General features: G+C 47.0%; 1 protein-coding gene across 1 annotated transcript in view; it reads left to right on the forward strand.

Moving 5' to 3' along the window:
- Positions 1–23,194, forward strand: part of LOC142578674 (protocadherin Fat 3-like) — a 346,841-nt gene that overhangs the window by 281,006 nt on the left and 42,641 nt on the right. The window contains exons 19-26 of the mRNA XM_075688141.1: positions 1,669–1,797; positions 4,972–5,283; positions 9,415–9,654; positions 10,856–10,987; positions 11,869–12,100; positions 15,023–15,150; positions 15,534–15,658; positions 18,692–18,870. Of these exons, the coding sequence (XP_075544256.1) occupies positions 1,669–1,797; positions 4,972–5,283; positions 9,415–9,654; positions 10,856–10,987; positions 11,869–12,100; positions 15,023–15,150; positions 15,534–15,658; positions 18,692–18,870 (1,477 nt within the window). The remainder of the gene's footprint in view (positions 1–1,668; positions 1,798–4,971; positions 5,284–9,414; positions 9,655–10,855; positions 10,988–11,868; positions 12,101–15,022; positions 15,151–15,533; positions 15,659–18,691; positions 18,871–23,194) is intronic.

Consider the following 23,194-nt stretch of genomic DNA (forward strand, 5'->3'; position numbering starts at 1 on the left):
TTGTGGTACTTTCCTTCGGACACACATTAGAAGTCGAAAAAAAAAAAGAACAAGCCACTTAGGGCATGAATTGATCATTTGTTTACGTTGATGAACTTCTCAACTCGAGATGATTGCACATCGCGTGCAAATGATCTAAAAAAAAAAAAACGAAGAAAAAGTATATTTAAAAAAAAAAGGGGGGGGGGGTGTTGCTCGTTCAAATGTTACGAAGCCAATAGGAATATAAACTGCAGCAGTTACTTTCATTGTGGCTGCGACATTGTGGCATGGTCCAAAGACCATGTAGTACATGGAACGATAGCCCGACACAAATTGCTTGATTGCACTTCACAACAGGATTTTGATGAAAGGCCCAGGTGAAACTATGCATTTATGCCAAACATTGGAATATGTTCTGCCTTAGGCTTATTTATTAATTACACGCAATCATATCTATGAACCTTGACAGGTCGTATTTCGTCGAGTGGGCTCTTTATTCGCAATGCACAGTGCACAGTGCACAGCTAAATATAGGACGTTGGTGTTACCACAGCGAGCTTGCAAGAGTTTGAATGTGCAGGTAGGGCATATATCACTGTATCACTGTATCACTGTTTAGCCTTCTTCAATCTTTCATTTTTCTTCCTTTGTATAGCATGTGTTCCCCAAAAGTACTCTTCAAGCTATTCATACCAGTGACTAGGTTATAATTTCCCGTCCCACAAAGCGGCACATGGGCTATTGAACCAGTGAGAACATTCGGCCATAAGATTTGATTCTGCGAATTCAAGTCGATCAGGCAGTGTTTGAAAATACCATAGTGCATAATTATTTGCCGATTGCTGAAATGTCTAAACTATTCCGTTGCATGCTTATAACTGAGATGCTTTTTGTACACCCATGAGTATGTTCCCAAACTGGGTCAAAAACACTTCCGCTCGGTGCGATCCAAAATCTTCTCATTGGAGTCGATAAATTCTTCCATTATTGTGACTGCATGTTAACAAATAGCGCAGCGTTGTTACGCAGCTGCGTAATAAATCTGCGCTAAATATTTTGATTACGCAATAGCAACGAACAACATGTGGTGCTGTTGTCGTCGCGCGGCAATAATGTACGACTCTCCTATGGAGTATGGAGTATGGAGTAACTGTTTGCACTCCTCGATAATTTATTTATCGGACTACAACGCTATAATCAGGAAAGCGAAAAAAAAAATGGAGAGAAAAAACCAAGTCAGGCCTTGCTAATTGCTGTAATAGTTAACGCGGCACAGCTCGCCGAGAAAACTGGGAACTAATGACCGTCCAAATTGCTTACCCTGCTAGAAATAAACACACACTCGAAGACACACCCCCGAGCACACGCGAACGGACACACACACGCACGCGCGCGCAAGCACGCAGCACATACACCAGCGAGGATCTTGCCTGTTATAGCACTGCGCGTTCTACGGCCGCTCGGACCATTACGAACTACGGCCATTCGTGGTGCCCATACAAAAGGGCCCGCTGCCTTATGATCCGTTCCCCATGCACGCGAAACGGCGGGTGCCGAGGCCTGCTCCTTGCGCTGGCGCGTGGAGAGCCCAAGCCTGAAGCTGAGGCAAGCCTATCCGCCGCTTTTTGTGAACCGGTGGCGGCAATGATTTGTATTCCGCGCATCTCCGCGCTTGCCTTTTCACAGACGGCCGTGTCTCCGCTCACCGTGCACGTCGTGGACATCAACGATCAGCAGCCCGTGTTCACGCACAACTACTACAATTTCTCGGTCGTCGAGGAAATGACCGACAACGTGACGGTGGGAACCATCAGGGTGAGTCCCGCACGTTCAGCTGCACCCCTTCGCTGCCTCTCTCCTCCGGGCCCCTGCTGCGCCGGGCCGTTCATTCGCGGCCAGGAGGCGCTTAGCCCAGGGTGCTCGATCCCCCGGCATCGCAGACCAGATGCCTGTCGTTTAGAAGAAGCCGCGCCTGCGTGCTGACCTGCTCCGATAGCGCGCCGCCAATGGTATCGAGCTGCTTCCGTGCTCCTCATAGGAGCGCGGCCGGCAGCTATGCGCCATGGCTCCGCCGTCATCTCTAGGCTCTCGCGTGCACCACCGTATGCAATTGGTATTTCTTGTTTATTTGGCGCTGCGCGGATCATCAAGAGAGGAACGTAATACTACCTGCTGGCCCTTGGTGGTCGGAGCTAACGACGCGGAACGCAGCCGGTGGATTTCCGAGCCAGGCGATGGAGCTGGCGGAAAACTTTCTTAATGTATCGGTGTGAACTTCGGCGCGCTATCATCTTAGCGGGGGAAATCGGTACGTGATAGAATTACCAGAAGTGCGAGCATCGCTAACTCCTGAAGACTGGCTCTCATGAAGGGAAGTTTTTTCACGCACCTGCCAGCAATTACTGCGAGCTACGAATTAATGCACTACGAGCCACTATCAGTGCACCAAAAGTGAACGTTGCAGTGGCAGGTCCGGGAATCAAATCCGGGATCACCGCAAATCCTAAGATGTTGCTATAGCAACTTAATTGCGAGTAAACGAGCAGATGGTAGCGCGAGGGCGAAGCAATCGACCACTCGACCAAGGGTAGCATAACGAGAGTGTTACTAACCAAATGATTTCAAAAATCAGAGTTTGACTCTGAGTTAATTCAAGTGGTTGCCAGTAAACGTGAACTGGGGATCCAAGGTGACGTCTTGCCATCTTCTCATATATACGTATTGTCGGGTTTCATCTGGGCCCGCATCCACGAAACTTGTCCTTAATAACGCAGTAGCTCTCTGGCTGGCCGCCTTCGCTGATAACATCTCTAGCATCAGGATTCGTTGAAATTTGCTCTAACGAACAATTCTAGCGTACGAGCTTTTCGTGAATACGGGCCCTGCTTTCCAAATGGTGAAAGCATACTCATTTATCGGCATTATCAGCTGACTAGAGGTTCATGTCTACGCAAGAGGCTCACACGAACGCTGATTCACAACTGCAAGTTTATTGGTGAAAAAAAAAGTATAAGTATCTACAACAAATTAATAATAAAAAAACGGCACATATGCGACAAAGCCCCTGGATGCATCAAAAAAGAACAATAAGATTCTCATTTATTGCAGAAAACCAACACATGGAACTAAAAGCAAGATAACTAAATTAACTCTCCGAAAAGGAAAATGAACTAAGGAAAGACGTGCTCTTACAGATTCACAGTTATTTCTTGCCAAGAGCAACTGGACAGCCTGCCAGCTGGTACACTTGCATCCTTCCCTTTCAATGCAGAACGCTTGCATTGCAGAGGCTTACAAGGCACAAAGCGCTTCGTTCGTAATAACTCTTTCTCATTGGTCGCGGCCGCCTTCGCTAGCATGTCCAAGATCACAACTGGCTGACCCCCAAGCCTCGCGAACGCGTATACTGGCGTGATAACATTTTTGTGACAATGAGAAAATGAGAAACAGTAACCCATTCAATTTTAACGTATACCCACCGCCTTTAATATTGGCAAGAGGTTGTCAGATATATGATTTGCGAATAGCACGGAATTAGTGCCTTTGTTGCTGCACTGCTGTTTAGCCCATTGCTGGGCTCTTACTGAAAGCGAGTAAAGTAAGTCTGGACACCCGTAGCTATAGCACACGTCGCTTTCTTTTGGAATATCAGATGCCAGCTATTATTATATGTACCAGCACGGAACTCTTCATTAGGCTTGGAACCAGCGTCCGTCCCTTAAACAGGCAGAAAATCTTAACCGCAATACAATCAAGGGTTGAATTTTCGTTGATAAGAGCTTTTTTTGCTATCAGCTGCGACCACCTTGGCTAATAACATGTCCACCATCACAATTGGCTGGGATCGATCGCTTTTACGATCATTTGTAACCGCGATCATTTGTACGATCATTGAACCGTAGTTCATTTTTTTTGTTTCCTTTTAAGGCACAAAAAACTTAGCAGAAGGAGGACGTGAGAAACAAAACAGAATGCTTGAATGCAAACCGGTGATGATGTCTACGCTTCAGTTCACATCTGTACGTCTCAATATCGAACACAAGTTCGTGTCAAACAGGATACGTTGGCGAGTTGAGCATATGCACGAAACATCGCACAACTCATTGCGAAGAGATAGCTAAAAAATGTCTCACAATTGAGCTGAGTTAAAAAAAATTACAAGGTTGTATCCATGATTATGGCACCGCATTGACACAGATGTGCTAATTAATGTGCGCCTCTTCACAAACGTTCTTGAAGCAGAGAATTCGCCAAAAATGAAAAAAATAAGTAAATTTCGTCGCAGCTATATACGCATCCGCGCCAGCATTAAAATGCGCAGGGTAAATTTTCCCATAAGAACGCCACACTGTACCTATGAAATCCAAGGTAAGTGCTGAAGCATCGAGAATGTGCCGGTTCCTTCCTTGCTGCGAAAATGTTTGTGGTCATGTGTGCATTTATCCGCTGCTTACGTGCTATCGGCATTCGTTCGTGCATTTAAAATGTTACAAAGTTTAAGGGTTAACAGAAGGCATGTACTCCAAGGCTTCGTGCGTACGCGTGGCTATTGCTAATTGTCGACAAGCGCAATGTGCTTATACGAGTCAGTTGAATGCTGTCACTAAATGTATTTCAGGAATAAAAAATGAATGATTGATCACTTCACCTCAGTTGAAGTAACTCGAAGAAAGAAAAACTTGAACGCGTTATAAATCACTGCTGTATAGGCAGTGTCAGAACAAGACGAAAAAAAAATACTCTGCGAGCTTTTGAATACAGCATCAAGAAGTTCAAATACACTGCGAAGCACACGTAACTTAGCTTCTCGTTGCGCTTTGGTGAATTTGTTCCCTTTAAGAGTGAAAATATACGCGCACGCGCTGTAACGCGCGTGTTTTGCCAGCTCAGCGAGTAGCGCTGGCAGCCTTTATCCGCACTCGAGCAAGCAAAACTTGGATACCTTGCGGGCTGCGAACACAGCTGCAGTGAGAACCGACGTACACGCAGGCCATCGACCGCGACTCTGGTCGCAACGCCGCCATTCGCTACACAATCTTGGGCGAGCACGCCAACGGCGCGCTCTTGGTGGACGAGGAAGGCAACATCGTGACCAAGCGCAGCCTGGACCGCGAGCGCGAGTCCAAGCTCGAGTTCCTGGTCATTGCGTTCGACGGCGGCATCCCGCAGCTCAGCGGCACCACCACGGTAGCTGTGCAGGTGGAGGACATCAACGACAATCCGCCTTACTTTGACGGCGACACCTTCTTCGTTCAAGTGCCCGAGGAACAGGACCCGCCCATCGAGGTCTTCAAGCTGATGGTAAGCCAGGTCGTAACGACCTCTCCGTCACACGGAGTGTTTGCCGAGCCGCATAGGAAACTTTAGGCAGATAGATGCTCTGGAAGAAATGGCATAGGAGAAACGCGTGCTTGCTTTGCACTCGGTCACACCAGAACGAATGTACAGCCAATTGATCATTACGCAAGCTAAGGGCAGACCTGATTGCACAGCTCTTCTCTGTCTCTCCTCCTGCCTTTAAAGTCTTATCACAGGAGCGCTCAAGATCGTCTCGACTTGCTTTAATAGCTGAAGCAATGTCCACCTTACATTATTTTCGACGATACAGCTTTATGCCAGAAATGCTGTTTTCCGTATACATTTCCGCAAACGAAAGCAATAAATAACTAAATAAATAAATAAATAAATAAATAAATAGAAAGCTTAGTGTCTCGCTATTCCTTGGTACTACTTGTGCCTGCGCTATGTAGTCCTTTGCCGTTCCGTTGCTATGAGTGGCACACATTCGCAGCATTTCGCGGAGGTCGCGGGGCCACTGATTTGTCTGCGTGCTCCTTTGTTGCCCGCGGAATCGAATTACTTGCTCTCGCTAGTCGATTGACGGGGCCTTTGATACACCCAAGAGGGAGGCCAATAGAGCAAATAAGGCGTGGCCCACTCAGGAGCTGGGCGCGAACAAGCACTCGCTACCGAACCGGCGCGCCGATTCCCTTATACATCCTGCCCCAAATAGACACGCCTTCGACCCCGTTCCTGCAGATTGAAAGAAAACAAGAGAAAGAGGGGGGGGGGGAGGTGAACCGAACGGCACGACGTCTGCAGTTGACAGGTTGCGAGCCAGCACAGCGGCCGTTTGTTTGGATTAACCAATCAATCTACTTCTCGCGATGCTGTTTGCCTGCCGCAAACGTCTTGAAAATGGACCAGGGGTGGCTTGCGCGAACATTCCAATAACGAAAATAATAAATTTAAGAGCGCGTCCTTGTGCAGACTAGGCGTTGTCTATGGAACATTTAAGAACACGTTCTGAACTTCGTTATTATTTTCGTTATCAAATATTCGTGCAAGCCGCCCCTGGTCTTCGAAGACGGACCGCGTGAAACCGTGCTGCGCGCCACGCGCTTTAGTGAAATCGCGGCGGCCGACTGAGTCTGCCTCGCGGAGCCAAACAATCTGGTGGCGGCTCCGAAGGGTGCTCCGGATTGGATTCGTCGCGCGACGCCGCCGAACCGGCTACATCTCAATGGGGGCTCGTAAACAGCCCTATGTGTATCGAATGGCCCGGTCGTTCGGATAATAGATGGCAGCGGGCCCCAGTTAAAACACAAAAGGGAGAGTGAAATGAAAGAGGGGTGGGAAAGGAAGGAAGAAAAATGGCCTTCGGGCTTGAAACGTAGAAAAAACTCCGTGCCTCCGTGGCAGATATTCGCTCTGGTTTCGAGCGGTTCGTAACGTTTCGGCACTTTTTCTTCGCATGTCGTTAAGGCGCGCGGGCGCCCGGCTGCGTCCGAACGTAACGGATTGAGACAAACGCGCCTTTCTTTTCCTGCAGCGAAGAATCTGTCGTTGGCGGCGCAATGTGGCGTCGAGTCGTTACGATTTGCATAAACGTCGTTTCGCGGCGGCCACCGTGCGGCAATGCCGCTGCGTTCCGCGAATATGACAGCTCGAAACTTTTCTCAAAGTTTTCCAGGATGGCCGCACCGCAGACGATATAAGAAAAGTGTGCTCTCTCTCTCTCTCTCTCTCTCTCTCTCTCTCTCTCTCTCTCTCTCCCCCCCCCCCTCGGAACCATTTGAGTGAGCGGTAGGGCTGACTGTATTGCGCTCCGCGCCAGAAGAAGGTCTTTGTCTTCTTTAACTCAACCTTGTTTTCTTTCTCTCTCTCTCCCTCTGTCAGTCTTAAAATGCCATTAGATTTTGTCATTTCTCTTCTGTACGAAAACAGCCACTCACTTCCTTAATTACTTTTGAAGGCTGAAAGATGCCGCAGTGCTATCGCACCACTTATAACCCTGCAGACAACTTTCAGAGTTTGCTAATGAAAACAATTATTGGGCATTATTGCGTGACGTGTCACGCCATATTTATGGTCATTGCCCCTTTCTATTGTCGTTTCACTTTCCTTTCCTTTTTTTCTTTTTTTTTACTGAGCACCCTTTCATCCCTGGCGTGCATGGTAGGTTTCATGCGTAATGGCTTAGACTTAAATTATCCTCTATCTGTACATTGCCGGTCTATTAGTCTTCTAGTACCACACTAATAACCTTCACCGCTCTTTTCTCTTGCTCACTTCGAAAGTGACACTGAGGGCAAGCGGAGAAATGATCGATAGCAACTCCGATATCAGTTGCTTTGTGAACGAAACAAACAAACAAACAAACAAACAAACAAACAAACAAACAAACAAAAGGCTTACTCCCGTATTCTACACAGCAAACAATTTAGCATAATAGACCATGAATTTGTTGTCTATTTAACGTTTCTCTAGGCTCGACCTAATTTCAGAGGCACACGAAAGCGTTGTGCTATGATTATTATGTTATTACCACCTTTATCGACATCAAGAACGTTGCCATGTAATCAATCTATTGTGGCGCATCATTTGCGAACTTCGTTCGCTGAACTTATCGGATGTCAGAAGACTTTGCAAGTGCAATGATGGCACTAATTGCTTTTGACGGAGGCGACACGCTTCTTGCTGCGGTTGTTTTTTATCGAGTGCCCTAAAAAACGCACACTAACTGCTTATCGCAACCAGTACAAAGGTGCAACGCACTCTTCTTTTGGCTGCTTCAATTTACTGTAGTGTGTTTACTTTGACGTATTCGTCCTCCCCCCCCCCCTTTTTTTTTCCCCCACGCACCTCGACGACCTGCATAAACGTGACCTGATGTTTTTAGACATTTCACTTTCCGTGTATCCTTTTCTTTTTTTCTGTCTATTATGTGTAAAACGTCAATAATAATAGAGAACGAAGCATGCGAGCTCTCGCTATCGAACCTGTCAAATTACATGCACTTGCGCGGGCATGAAGAACACCTGCATCGAGTGTAATTATAAAAGTTAAATAAGTTTATTTGCTGTCTTCTTTTTTCTTTACAGCGGCGCTTTCTAGGCGAATACCTTACGAACTTTGATAACCGGGGCTTCTGCTGCCGTTCTGCCCGATAGCTCACACGCAGGGCAGCTTATGTGTAGCTCTACCTGTACCGTACCCTTACAGAGGTGCCGGTGGCCCGCTATGTTCCATACGTAATCACGCAGTGAAACAACAAACGGTGCCCAAACGTCCTCAGTGCAGCAAGTATGCGCCTTCAAGCGAATAGTTCCTTTATTTAAGTGAATTTTATATGCCTTCTTTCCCGAGGTTTGGCACGTCTGCTTTGTCAGCTTCCTGCCGAATTAGGTGGGCCGGTCCTGCAAATAGTGCAGTAGCAAACTGAGCTGATCCCGGGGATGGGGTAATTAAAAGTGGGCCGATCCCGGATACAGGGGGAATCTTTGGTCGCGTGGATCACGTGGGTCGCGTGGCGGGGTTTTTCGTGCCTTGCTGGTTTTTTGGGCAAGCACGTAATCGCTATGCCGCAAAACGCGTCGCAGGTAACTAGCAGTCCTATTACCTTTAGTTAACCCTCTTCACGAAAGCTTCGGTGCGCACAGATTCCAAAAAGTGCGCCAGATCTGCATTATATATATATATATATATATATATAGGGAATAAACCGATTACGGAACTACACGGCGTAAGAAAATATGTATCCGACCTGAGACAAAAACTATCTTTGCCACTTCGGGCCCTGCATTATAACCAGCATACGGCATGACTGCTTTGCGTAAGCGATCGCGCAATAGTTATGTTGCACGCTGACTAAGTGCAACGGTTTTCCACCGCGCTCATCGATCGAGTGCATCATACCACTGCTCGATCGAGACACGGTGCCTGCTACCATGGCGCATTTAGCATCTACACGAACCAGCAAGCATAGCAGCTATCCAAGTTTCTGATGAGGGGCTGGTGGCCAGTTTCCTTGGACGGGCAGTTTGCGCTCCCAAGCACAGTATCTTTTCTTTCTTTTTTTTTTCTTTCTTGTCGCCATCTTGAGCAAAGCGCGAGATTTGAGCAGCAGCGCTAACTGCTACGCATGCGCAGGCCAAGGACGCTGACCTGGGCGACAACGCGGTGATGAAGTACCGCATCATTGGCGGCAACGACGATGCTGCCTTCGCGGTGAACGAGGACACGGGAGCCGTGAGCACCAGCAAGCGACTCAACTTTGAGACGCAAGCAGAGTACGCGCTCCAAGTGGCCGCCTTCAACGTCAAGCCGTTCCAGGGCCCCAACGCCGCCATCATGGGCAACCCCGTGGTCAACCTCATCGTCAAGGTCCAGGTATGCACGGGGCGTTGAAAGTGGGAGTCTGCGGACAACGTCAGGCGGCGCGAAACGCGCGCGCATCTTCTCCGCTTCTCTTCTTCGAAACCCCGATTTGAAGGCGTCAGAACGATGGCGAAAGGGGCCGGCGGCGTTAAAACAGCGTAGAATTTCTGGCGCCGTGCTCACATATTGGGCTGATGTTTCATACGCGAGAAATATGTAAGGGCCATTGTGGTATATACCTAAATGGCGGCTACTCGTTTCTGTCGTCTTTGTTCGGACCGAAAAATAGAACGTTGAAACTTCCGAGTACGTGGTAAACATGACGATTGAAGATGGAGTGGTGAGTAGATACACTATATAAAATGTATAATAATTAAGTACTATATGCTATATAAAATGTAAAATGCAAACGTTGAAACTTCCGAGCACGTGGTAAATATAACGATTTAAGACGGAGTGGTGAACAGATGTACTATATAAAACGGGCACCGCCAAGAAAACCTCAAGAATGCGAGCAATGTTCGCAGCAGGCGAATGCCAGGACCGCAGCCGCCGAGTGACTATCCGCATGCTGGGAGTGCAACAATAATAAATACAAGTCACATAAAACTAAAGAAAGAAAGAAAGAAAGAAAGTAGATAGAGGGGCAAAGAGAACACCGCCTGTATAAGGTCGTATGAATGGGGTATAAAACTTGTCTAACGGACTAAAACCGCAAGTTTGTTAACGGCATGGTCTCAGATTAGCAAAAGCGACTGAAGCAGGTCACAGATAGCGGGATTCGTCGACATTGCGAGGCCTAATTTGTAATTTGTGCCAGCTTCCTTGAGGTTTATGTATATTTTTTTACAGGGAAGATGGCGCAAATTACAAATCAACCCTGTACTATTGAAAATTAGTCAACGGCTAGTCACGAAAATGTTCCTAAAGAAAGGGTATATATAACGTTCAAGATTCCAAGTGATGGGCTGCAGACCATAAATTTGGCTGTGACCGCTCAGTAAGTTGAACAAAATGAAGAGCGCGATGTCTTCTTTTTAATTTTTTTTCCGGAGCCTGCAAGCATGTTGCAATGTCGTCTGAACTGTAAGCGTAACTGTAGGATAAGAAAACAACCGGCGAAATGGCATTTTAACGAATGTACATTACTGTGCATCTCTGCCTAACCTCCCTGCTTGAATCTGGTGTACTCAGTCGTTGCTCTTGGTCGCAGGACGTGAACGACGAGCTGGTGACGTTTGAGCGCAGCTCCTACAACTTCCGCATTTGGGAAAACACGACGCGCAGCGAGACTGTCGGTTTCCTGAACGCCACCAACCAGCACAGAGAGTCCGGAAACCAGCAGGTTGGTACGCCCGCTCACGTGATACACAGTGCCCCAGGATTTTGGAAAGCTTTTGTTTTTACTTCATTTTTTTCTTTCAGCAGCTTATAAAAGAAATCAGAGTTCAAGAGAGGTGACAATGTTTAGCCAGGTATTACATATGAAATGGCACGCGGTGTTTCTCTCGGGAGTACTTTGCCGTCACAGATACACTGGCTTTGTGAGAGATCGCTGGGACCCTCACAATCAAATTGCTGCCCCTCTGATAACCACCGGTAATTTAGCAAGCGCATATCAGCAACAAACTATAAGATCGTCAGTATTTTTTAAAATCTGGTTTTCTTTTTCGAGTTCCTCCCATGCTAACGCCTTCAATACAGTACGTTTCTAAGAAGTGCAAGAGTAATATGAAATAATAGGTCCTCCCAAGTAACAATTGCCAGGAATGCATTCTTACAATCAAGTGGAGAGTAATCACATATTTAAAAAATACCATTTGCTCACAAAATAATAATATTAAATAATTTTTACGTAAATATTAATATGGAGCGCAACATACAGCAATTAAAGTGACACGTATAAACAAAAATTACGAGGGAGCACACAACCCGAGTAGTCCGGTAGTTGAGCTGCTAAAAAATACATGCAGTGTAAATGGAAAGCCTGCCATGTGTACCTGCATACTCGGATATTGACCGTCGGTTGGTTTTGGCGCAGCCAGAAGGACCAATTGCGAGGCTTAGCCAGTGTCGATGCCATGTCTGTACTTTTTGACACAACAAAAGAAGAAGAAAGCAAACACTTGCAGTGACATCTTCGAGGCCGAAATGCAACGCGAAAGGCAATAGGGTGGCCTATAACGCGAGCATTATTTAACCACTCGTGGTCTCCTCTGGGCGCAGGTGACCTTTTGGATCTCCGAGGGCAACGCGCAAAACAAATTCTGGATCAACCCGAGCACGGGTGAGCTGGTTCTCATGGACAGCGTGGACCGAGATCCTCCGGAGAACCAGGTTCAGTTCCGGCTCAAAGTGTTCGCGCGGGATCTGCAATCCATCGCGCCATTCAACACTTCGGTGCCCGTGATCATCGACGTGCTCGACGTCAACGACAACGCGCCTACCTTTGGCGAAGGTGACCGCTCCTCCGTTGCGTGTAGACAAAATAGCTTCTGTCTCAATCATCTAAGACCTGTGTAAGAAAAGGGGCTATCACACGTCCAGACAAGCGGTATAGAGCGTTCGGTCGAAGAATATGTTAGGCTCCTTTCGATCAGCGCGAAGAAGGATCTAGCGACAGTCTATTTTGAACGGCATCTTCTGTGACCGTCGGAGGCCGCACACTCATACTCGAGCGAAACACAGATATGATAGGCGCCGTGATTCGGACTGCGCGAAATGGTCCACAGTAAAATTACAGTCCTCATCTTGCACGGGACAAGCGGCGCTTTTGTGTTCGTCATCTTCGTGGACCTGGTGTTGCCGAACACCGTTCTCTATGCCGCGCCAGAAAAAGCAGTGTCCATTGAAGTGCAGGTTGCTTGGCACTGCATTTATGTACCTTTCGGGCGACAAGAGAAGACCTGTAATTTTACCCTCGGCGACTTCACGTTGTCAGGGTGCTCCGGCGATCGGTTCTGCTCGTGGCGCAAGAAGGCGAGTGAGGCCTCCGAGGCCAGGATGAGTCGTTGAGGATATATTGCAGCTGCGAGGACTGCGTCATGTCCGTGCGGCGCGATCGTCCGTGGCCCCAGAATGCTGCCGCAACAACTCGCCCACGAGAAGGATCTGGACCCGTGTTCGCAAAGCAATTCTCAGGCTAAACCGGTTCGTAAGAACAGACGCCGGCTAGTCGTAATGGCTGAAGGTTTCAAGACTTCAAGATTTTTATTATCGAAGTGCATGTAAGACATTGTATATGACATATAAATACAGAAATGCACATATTAGTCAAGAAGGCTGACCATTAACAAAATATTTTTACGAAAGAAAGAATTTGCGTGTACCACCCACGCTGTTGGGAAAGCTGGTCATACATCCCTAAGTAGGGAACTTAACTCAAGAAACAAACGCGCGCCAGAGGCAAGGAAGGCTCCGCATTGCACAGAATCTCGCAGCTGTTGTTATACAGAGGATTCTGCATGTTCTTGCGTGAGCAGCGCAAGTGTAGAAGGGCGGAGAGAACAGACTGTCACGACTTGTTGGTTTATTGTCACAAGACTGCAGCGCCCGAGGACGCATAGAAAGAAGACACACGCGCGCACACAACGCCGTGTGGGCACTAGTATGTTTTCCGCTCGGAAAGCACGCGTCCAATGCCCCGGAAAATTAAAACGAGAAACGAGGAAGGACGGAAAAATGCTCTGATTTTCAATAATCCCATTTGATGTTCTTTTTTCTTCTTTTCCTCTTTTTTTTTTGCGTTGCCATTGAGTACAAGCAGTTCGCGTCAAACGAGCGGTGCTACTACTCTTTTTTAGCACTCATTATGGCTAGAAAATTTTAACTAGACAAGGAAGCGGGCTGCTGGATAGCAGACCACGTTTTCTGCATGCGACGCGTAGTTCTGAGAATGAGCACTCAACGTTAAGTGCAAGTTAATCGCGTAAGCTAGGAGTAATTTCCGCCATGCGATATTATTAACGCAGAGAGAGAGAGAGAGAGAGAGAGAGAAGCATATGTATGGCTCTTACAAAAACTCGTTATTCCCTTCTTGTTTTTCAAGAGAAGATTTTAATCCACAATTGATTTTATTACTTGTAAGTCCGAGCGACGAAAAAGAGCAAGTATAACTTTTTTCCCGTTTAGAGACTTCTGAAGCGACTGACGGACATCATAATTCACACTGCAAGCGGGAATAAAAGGTATAGGCAAAGCTATTGTAGAAAATTAGTGCACTGAGTAAATGCTGTATATGAAGCTTAGAAAAAAAAAAGGGAGAAGAGAAATTTCCGTGTCGCCTTAGTATACTGGCTCGTGGCTGCCTCCTTCCAATTCTCCCTTTTTGCGCATTCACTTGAATAACAAACCAAAAAAGACGGTTTTTTTTTTCTGTTATGGTGACGTTTGCTTCCTTTCCTTCCTGTATCGGCATATAATTGCACCCCTCCCCTAGAATTAATTGAAGAATGCGTCAGCCACTTCAGATATCAACGAAAAGAAAGCCAAAGTTATGATGATGATGAAAACTCACACGAAACAACACTATAATAAATGTCCACAAGATCTAAGGTTAAGATGTGCGGGGTGAGTCGCTGGACTGCTTAACCAGAGGCGGTAGAACATTGCTTAAACACTGCTTAACCTGAGGCGGGAGAACGGGCAACAAATAATGTCACCTCACTGTGTGCCTGTCTTGTCGATTCAGCGTCTCGTCTGACGTGACACAGGGCTCTCGATGTCAGGTTGCCCGAACGGCAGCTGTGCGGCAATTGCACCGCGGACACCGCCGCAGGGGCACTCGTGTGCCTGCCTGCCTATGCAGAGCCAAATGCGTCGCGACGCGCCGAATGATTTGCGAGATGGGCGAGTCGGCGCTCCTATCTTCATCCTCGGCCCGTGTTCAGAAAGCAGTCCTTACGCTGCATAGTGTCGCAAAGACTTGCACAAGTTAATTGTGTCGGTGAGCATGTTATTAGCGAAGGCAACGGACGAATGGCTAAGAAAAAAAGTTCGCCAGAACAAAAACCCTTTGTCGATCCGACCCCTCTATTCACACATCAGTCCGTACGCCAGAGCTACATCTATAAAAGCCGGTCAATCGTGACAGCCGACATATTCTTAGGGAAAGCCGTTCTGCGACAGAGCCTTGTCGAAGGCCTCCTTTGCCGAAACGTTGGCTCCGGAATGATGATGCCCTTATTTCCCGAAGGTTGATCATTTCGAGCCTCTGTATTTCTCTTGCGTCAATTTCTGGGGTACAGGGTGCTTTGTGAAGGCGTGCTCTATTTTCGTGCGCACTCCTCTGGATGAAATTACGTATTGGAGAATGCCTCTGACCTTCTACGTCGAAGCAACGCGCAAAAACGCCTTTCCTGTGCCCTGTTTTCCCTTGCAGAGAAGTTTGCTCTCGAGCTTCCTGAAAGTCTCCCGGTGGGGACCGAACTGCCGGCATTCTACAAGGCACGCGATATCGATGCTGGACCCAACGGACAAATCGTTCGATTCATGATCGAAGGATCGGAGGTGAGTGAGTCAGCATAATACAAGGCATACACCTCGCTATTCCTTCCGAACAAGTCCAGGCACGCAACAACCATCCACCCAACGCGGTTTCGAACGGCTGCGAGCTGAAAAAAGGCGTCTTATGGGGAAGCACCTTTTTTCCACGAATAATTTATCACAGAGGCGACAATTCAAGGATGCCCAGAGGAGGCAGGTTTTCGCATGCCTATAATAGCCCCACATACCGCATGAGCAGTACTGCTGTCCGCACCCGACTTCCCAATTGGTGTGCGTTCTTTAATGGTAATAGACGAAACGGCTGTAGAAAAATAAAAAAAACCTAAAAATTACATTGCTACGAGCCTTCTCATTTCCCCGCATACTGTTTGTTTTCTATTTTACAGGATAAGTTCTTCGTGAACAACATGACCGGGGCCCTGACGCTCATCTCGGACCTGGACTACGAGACAGCAGAAACGCACGAATTCACCGTGTTCGCAATTGACGGCGGAACTCCGCCCAAGACTGGGTAAGGACTATTCTCCATGATGTATGGACTTTTCATACCGTCGAAATCTGCTTGGTGGCGCGCAGGAACGCGGAACCTAATTACTGAATTCCCAGGTTCCTTTGGAGGAGACAGAGCTAGTGCAGAACAAGATGACGTATATAACAAAGCGACGTGGTTCATACAGTGTATTTTATCTCTTGTATTAGTCGACCTACACGCCTAATTCTATCTTAACTTTGTTGCTTAACGGGAGGAGAAACCATTCTTATCATGTTTTTCTTCTTGTGATGCTGAGTATTGATGGCTAAGTTTAATGTAGCGAAATTATGGAACGAAGGAAAATGAGAGGAAGCATGCAGGAAATTATTACCAGAAGGACTTGTTCAAAAGTAGACAAAAAGGTGTAGTCTCTTCCTTATCATTACGTCTTCCGCAGGAGTGGCCAACTGGCTCCAAACTATAGTCTGTTTCTGTTCTCTGGAACTCGGTTGTGTGAAAGAAATTACCTGCTGGCTTACACGCGCACAATGAAAAGCTTAAAAAAATACTAATAGGTCGAGGAAAGGCGATGATCGATTGTGGGAACGTCAGTTAAGGAAATTAAATACGCTTCGTTCAATATGTAAAACTGAGACAAAAATTCTTTTGGGACCGCACGCCTGACGTAAATTATTATAATTTTCGTTTTATCTTCATATGTTATGTAATAGCTTCAGACAGAAACACGCTTTTCTACATTTATATTTCTTCCCGCACACTGATTCAAATCGCGAGCCTAAAGTCAATTTTCGAAATACAAATAAATAGAAAGAACAAATGGGGAAATATGGGTTAAACAAGAGGACTGCTGCACGGTATATTTAACGAAAATTATCGAAGGAGCGGCAATTTTTACAGCAGATGTAGTGTACCAACGTCTATTGCAGAAATGAAGTATGCGATCATGCGCCGAAAAGCCTCGGGAAACAAGGGCGAAAAGGAACGCTTGCCGCCATAGAGTCACGTTTCCTCTCCATCAATTCCACGACAGCAGCATGAGTCAGACTAAAGCGTTCTTCAAACGCGAGATATACCGCGGCACCATAGTATCACATCAAGAGTGACCGCTTTGATGTAGGAAATATTTCTCCGAACGTCGTAGAAAACGTCCGCTTTAAGTTATCAGCTTTTTTTTCTTTCTTTTTCTACGCCTATCAAAGTAATGTTTCTGAAGCTTGTTTTCCTACAGAAACATCGAGGCTACGTCCACGGAATCACATCTCATTTCCGTGAAGTTTCGGTTGAGAAATAAATGAAAAAGAAACAGCAAGTTAACTTAGTGTCGTGACGGCTTCCATGTTGTATAGCATTTTTATTCCTACAAATTTTCAACCCCTTCTGTTTTTGTTTAGTTTTTTTTTGTATTTCCTTCTCTGGATGCGCGTGTCGTTTGAAATTTTGCCTCAGATTGGATTCATTACTTGAGCGCGACGTTTTCATCCTCGCACGAAAGTTGGGCGCTCCAGTCCCGATTCAAACCCGTAATCTCTGACAGCTGCACTTTCCCGATTCGTTCGTCTCTTTTTCTTTCTTGCTCCTTTTTATTGCCATTGACGCTACCTTGCTTTTTCGCGTCAGCTGGTCTTTGCTGCTTGTTTGTTATTGGCACTTTACGACGACATCTAGAAAATCTTAAATGGTAAACTTCGATTCGTGAGTGGTGTGCTGCCGTATCGGCGTGCCTAAAAGCCAAAAATCAATTTAGGAGGAGGACGAAGAACGGCAGAGAGAGAGAGAGAGAGAAAGATAAATCTTGGAACAACAGTTGGCAGCGATGTTGGCGTTCCCGACGCTTCCGTGAAAAATGAAGTCTTTGATCCTGAAATCAGCTTTAATGGTTTCCAATACGGGCTCAGTTCTGACCTTTTCCTCGCCGCGTGGGGCAAACGCTACGAGTCAACAAGCGCTGCTCCCCCGGCACCGACGGCCGTCAAGAAGTGCCGCTTAAAATTTCATGACGCTCTAGTGGTTTGATGCACTTTGCCTCGTCATTTGCGCACTCTTTCGTTCTGAGTTTATCCACCGTCTTACCTGCACTTTAAACGAACCACTCGATTTGTTTTTCTTTTGTTTTTTGTAATGCTGTTGAGAAAAAGAGCTCGTTGCTTGCGCGCATTCTTTTGTTGCGTGGCTTGCGTCGCTCCCTCGGTGTACCACACGAGTACAGCCGCACATGCCACTGGAATCCAGCCTCTGCGGGGACACCTAAAAAAAATATGACTGTTTAGGTTCGACCACAGCTGGCAAATAAAATTATGCGCGAACTGATGTTTTTGTGCGTGAAGCTAAGGCTAAGTGCAACGAAAGAAATGGTGCCCGCACTGCGCGCATGCTATATTGCTCGCGATTCTTCCGAGCTTCGCCTCGTTACCACGCGATGGATGCTGCAAGTTTTATTTCCGAAGTTAGGTCAGCCTTTGTGTCACCTAAGTTTACTCTGCTAGTTGGTTGAAGCGAGAAAATTCGTGCGTGGCAACATGTACATCCAGCATTCGGTCTCGTCTACTTATGAAAAAGGTGTCGCGCGAAGGGGCTGCAGCTGCACACAATCAATCGAATTAGTGATGGTTTGCTGCGAACGCGACGTACCGGAAGATAATGTTCAGTGGAAATATGAAAGGGCGCCAGCAAATATCACGCGGCGGCGGCCATGTAGAGGACTGTGCCTTCATGCCCGCGAATGCTCTTGATAAGTGCCAAAAGAAAAACGAAAAAAAAAACTGAAAAAGACGTTTTTCACTTTATGCATGCAGCAAATGTTGTCGCTTCGGAACGATTACGCTTGGTGCAGCAAATGAAGCAGGTGTATAATAGGTTCCACAACGCCACCGGTTATGCCTAAAGTCCCTTTATGAGCTTTAAAAGCCGATCTATAGACTTCAGTTGTACCATAACGCAACGCTGCATGTCAGAGGTTTCGCTTGCAGCCTTTTCCTTTTCTCTTTTTGCGCGGTATTTGCTTCACCAGCGCCCCTTACACGGCTCCTCCTTGTGCTTCTTTCCTGCCCGCAGGTCGGCAAGCATCATCATTTCTGTGCAGAACATCAACGAATACAGCCCAGAGTTCATCGGCCTTCCGTACAATTTTTACGTGGCGGAAAATGCGGCGCGTGGCACTAGCGTAGGTCAAATCCAGGCGCTGGACAAGGATGGAAACAAGATCTCATACACCCTCTCTGACGGTGACACAGGTACTGTCCTGCATTCTTCTGTTGTTTGCTTTATATATATATATATATATATATATATATATATATATATATATATATATAGATAGATAGATAGATAGATATATATATATATATATATATATATAACTTTTTTTACGAATATATTCAATGGTTACAAGAGAGTGCAGAACCGCTTATATTTGCTGTCAAGTAATCTAATACAGAGTCAGTATCGAATGGAACATTGGGAGGGATTTAAAAAAAAAAAACTGAGATTGCGCGTGTCGTGTTCGCCTGTACTTCCAGTCGGCGAAAACAGAAGTGAGCGACAAGCCAAAGCTATTTGCGATCGCAACTTAATCAGCGAAAGGAAGGAGCGATGCAACGCAAATGTAGCCTCTGAACGGAAGCGCACGCCGTCAACGACCAGTTCTAGTAGTGCATGCATATATATATATATATATATATATATATATATATATATATATATATATATATATATATATATATATATATATATATATATATATATAGTATATGACGCGAAGTATTAACGACGACGGCGGAATTTCGGGGACGTCTCCTTACGTTATTCCCTGTCGAATCGATTTCCCTAATGTTTGCAGTTTGCATTTTATTTTTCATCAGTTGCATTTCTTTTAGTCAGCGCAGTGAGCGTTGTCATTTTTAGTTACATGTATATTTATGTACTGCGTCGAGGGAAACGAAAAAGTAGAAGAAAGGAACATTATTGCGTCTTGACTACGCGAGTCAAAAATTTTTATTCTGAGTCAAGGGGGAAAGAAAGGGGGGGAGAAAGAAAGATGGGCAGAAGCAACCAGGGAAGTGACAGAGAAATAACGACACGTCTTTTCCGGTTATGTTTCCTACCGTTCGGCTTTTCTGTTTTTGTACCGTTCCCATTGAGGAGGAATGTCTGCGCATTAGGGAATCGGCAGCGCCCTCGCTTATAGAGGTTCCATTAAGGCAGCCTGTGTAACAGTGCCCGCGCACTCGCTTTAATGCACTCGCTCATTAATTGGTCCTCTTGAGCTATATTCTCCCCAACTCCGTTCCATCGTCGTCGATTGCATCCTCGTATCCCTTTACTCTCTCCCTCCTCACCATTGTTTTATCGTCTATCTTCTCCCGAAGGCCCAGAAGGAGAAGCAAGACATCGTCAGTCTATGCCCGCGATCTTCTGTCCTTAATGACCGCGCGTGTATGTAGTATACGAGTATATGCGGGCCTTCTCTCGCTCCCCTCAAGAAGGGGAAAGACCGCGAAGCTTGTAAGAGGTTTAATTGTTTCTCTACCAAACGTGTCTCCGCTGACAGTGCAGGTACAGCTGTCTATACAATTAGGCTTCCATTACCGGTCAGTCGCTATATATGACTAGACTATATGGAGAGACACCGCAACCAGAACATGTGCGCGATCTTACTACGCTTACCCCCAGATCACCTGTCTTCACGTTCTCCTTTCTCCTAGCTAGAAGAACTGTTCGACCTGGAGCTGGTTCTCGATCTGTGTCATATTTCTGAATACGAAGCAGGCTTTGAGACACAGCTGTATATTTTACAAGAAATAACAGCCCGAAAATAGCTCGGCCAAAATACAGGAAAAGGGGACGTACTCGAGTGCTGGTGTTCGTTTCCCCCTCCCCTGCTCTCTCTCTCTACCTCTCTTGTCTTTTATCTGGTTTCAACACTAGGAATTCTACGAAAGAAATGGTTTACCACAGGCCAAGTTGTTCCAGTGCGTATGTGAAAACGCTTGAGGTCTAATAGCCGGTTTAATTCACATGTGTTGGCCACTGTATACCGGCCATTATTCTTCTCATGTTCATTTTATAGTGCACCGTGAAGAAATGTAAATGGCGTTGTGAGTTGTGCAAGCATCTAAAAACGTTGTCAAGCTCAGGCCATGCGAACTGCCCCTGTCGGGTGAGACTATACAGTCCCTCCAGTCCTTATCTCGGCCTTAACGAATTTCTCTGTTGTGCCTTATAGTAAATGCTCGTGAGAGAAAGGCGATCGGGAAGTGGCCATATCCCTGCACGAGTGAACTGGTCAGAGGACCTTACTACGTGAAAAATAACTAGCGTGCAGAAGTGGCTGCTACATACTAAGTAATTTTGCTATCGCGCGCCATAATGTTGTCCCTACCATCCTTCTTTCTTTAAATTTGATTCAAATCAAGTATATCAATGACGCTCACGCACGTTTTTCTATTTTTCTTTTTTCTGCGTGCTAAGTGTCACTGAGGCACATCCTCGTTTGGAGCTGTCCTATCAGATCGCGCACATTTCCCCGGGCAGAAGCCCATCTCATCGAATGTTTGCCTGCCTGTGCGCACGCTCGCCCGTGTTAGACATTTCGGGTCGAATTCCTCAGGTCGGCCCTTATCTTATGGATTTCGTTTCCCTCCTTAGTGCTCGCCGTATGCCGTCTGTCTCTTTCCTAGCTTGCAGATTCCTATACGCGCCGACCCGCGGGCGTTATTCTTGCCTGTATCGCGTCGCCTTGAGCGTGACGAGACTTCCTATTGAGAACTACGGCAGCACGCAGTTGGCGCCGTTACTCGCCAGGCAGTGTGGCCCCATTTCATTTCACCCCTTCGCTGCCCATTTTCCCCCCCTTTCCTTCTTATCTCTCTTTATTAACGCCGCAACGACGTCTACGTTCCGCCGTTCCCCTTCGGGGAAGACTGAGCCGCACGGGCGGAGAGTGCCGGAACAGGGGAGCGCGGGCAAGCGCTGGGTTTCGGAATTCGCAGCAACGATTGTGCCGGAAACAGCTTCGTTGCCCGTTATTTCGTGTCCGCGGACCTACCCGATTGAGATGTTTTATTGACCCAAGCAAGCGGCGGCGTTCGGGGGGCGACGTCGCCTCCCTTTTCTCCTCTCCCTCCGTACGTGTGCCGCTTGTCGAACCTGGCGTGTATACACCCGCGGCCAGGATGCCGCCGCCTTCGCTGTTCGGCGCGGGACGCGTTCATCACCGCGGCTCTATCCTTCTTGTTGCTGCTGTTTGTTGGAAAAACGTACCGGTGATTCGCTTGCTCGCCGCTTGCTTGCCGCTGTGAGCGCCTTCGTTGCTTTATATACTTGCTGCTAGACCGAGCGCCTCACACGCCGCGCGAGGTTGTCGTCCTATTTCTCTCTCTTTCTGTGAGTGTTTGTCTGCTTTTTTGTAGCCGATTTTTGTTCCTTCCTGCCCCGCACACGTGTACGTCCTTCGGAAGCTTCTGTGAGGGATGCGAGCCATATTTCTCCGCCATTCGCGGTATAGAAATTAATGTGCGCCAGTCTAACGCTGGCTGCTGCTGCTCCTCCTTGGTGCTGCTGGCTGCTACCGGTGCTGTCTCAGCGCGGGACGGGCTTATACAGGCTCCGACGCCCTTGCAATATATTTCACTGTCCTCGCAGCTGATTCGACCCAGATAGCGGAAGCGGGGGAAGGGGGGGGGGAGGATCCTAGCGGCGCGCGTCTTGTTCGGCACTCACTTGTAAAGAACGATGGTTTCTACGGTTGAAAGCTGCACAGGGCGTCCTTCCTGGATGCCGCAACAGGCAACAGTGTCGGTTCATGGCACTTTACGAAGGCACTTTTATTGGTCTGATAAGTGACTCGCACGTAGATGCGCATGGTATTGCAAGTCAGCGCTCGTCCGTGTCGTTTCTCCCTGCTTGTCCCCGTGAATACCGCGCTGTTCTGTTTCAAATATGTCTTACCAACTCGCCCAAACGTCTGTTTTAACGAGTTCACGACTCGTCCCGCTATAGGCAGCGCTCACTTCGTCTCGCCGGTGCATATACTAAACATGCACACAAAAAAGAACGAATATAACAAGAAGGTTGGCAGAGAACAAGCAGATGCACAAGCTTCAACAGTTGGAAAATAAAAATAGGTTCTCAACCTGATCAGTGAGCCTCACTCAGACGGCCTCACTAAACAGGAAGGAGCCCTTTATTCTTCAGTGCCACTCACTTCCTAGTATACACGTTGTTGCTTGCGCCTTAGTGACCCAAAGTGCGTGCTCAGCCACTATAGTTTCGCTCGGCTCGAGGGTACCTACATATCTCAAAGTGTGGTTAAAGATTGGGCTCGTTAGGAGTTCTGCGCTGTGTGGGAAGATGTTGAGGATGGCAGTGGCTCCATATGGAAGGCAATATCCTCTCGGAGAACGATTTTGAGCTTTGCGTCCAGCATCGTTCTTAGCCAGGCGCATCACTCTGTCTTGAAGAATTGTCAATCCTTGACAGAGTGAGGGAATAAATTATATTGATTGTCCAGGCTTCTTTGACTTGAGCCCAAAAGTGGGTGGCCTCCTCAGTCCAGGT

The sequence above is a fragment of the Dermacentor variabilis genome, chromosome 1 (assembly GCF_050947875.1).
Source record: "Dermacentor variabilis isolate Ectoservices chromosome 1, ASM5094787v1, whole genome shotgun sequence".
In the NCBI taxonomy this organism is placed as follows: domain Eukaryota; kingdom Metazoa; phylum Arthropoda; class Arachnida; order Ixodida; family Ixodidae; genus Dermacentor; species Dermacentor variabilis.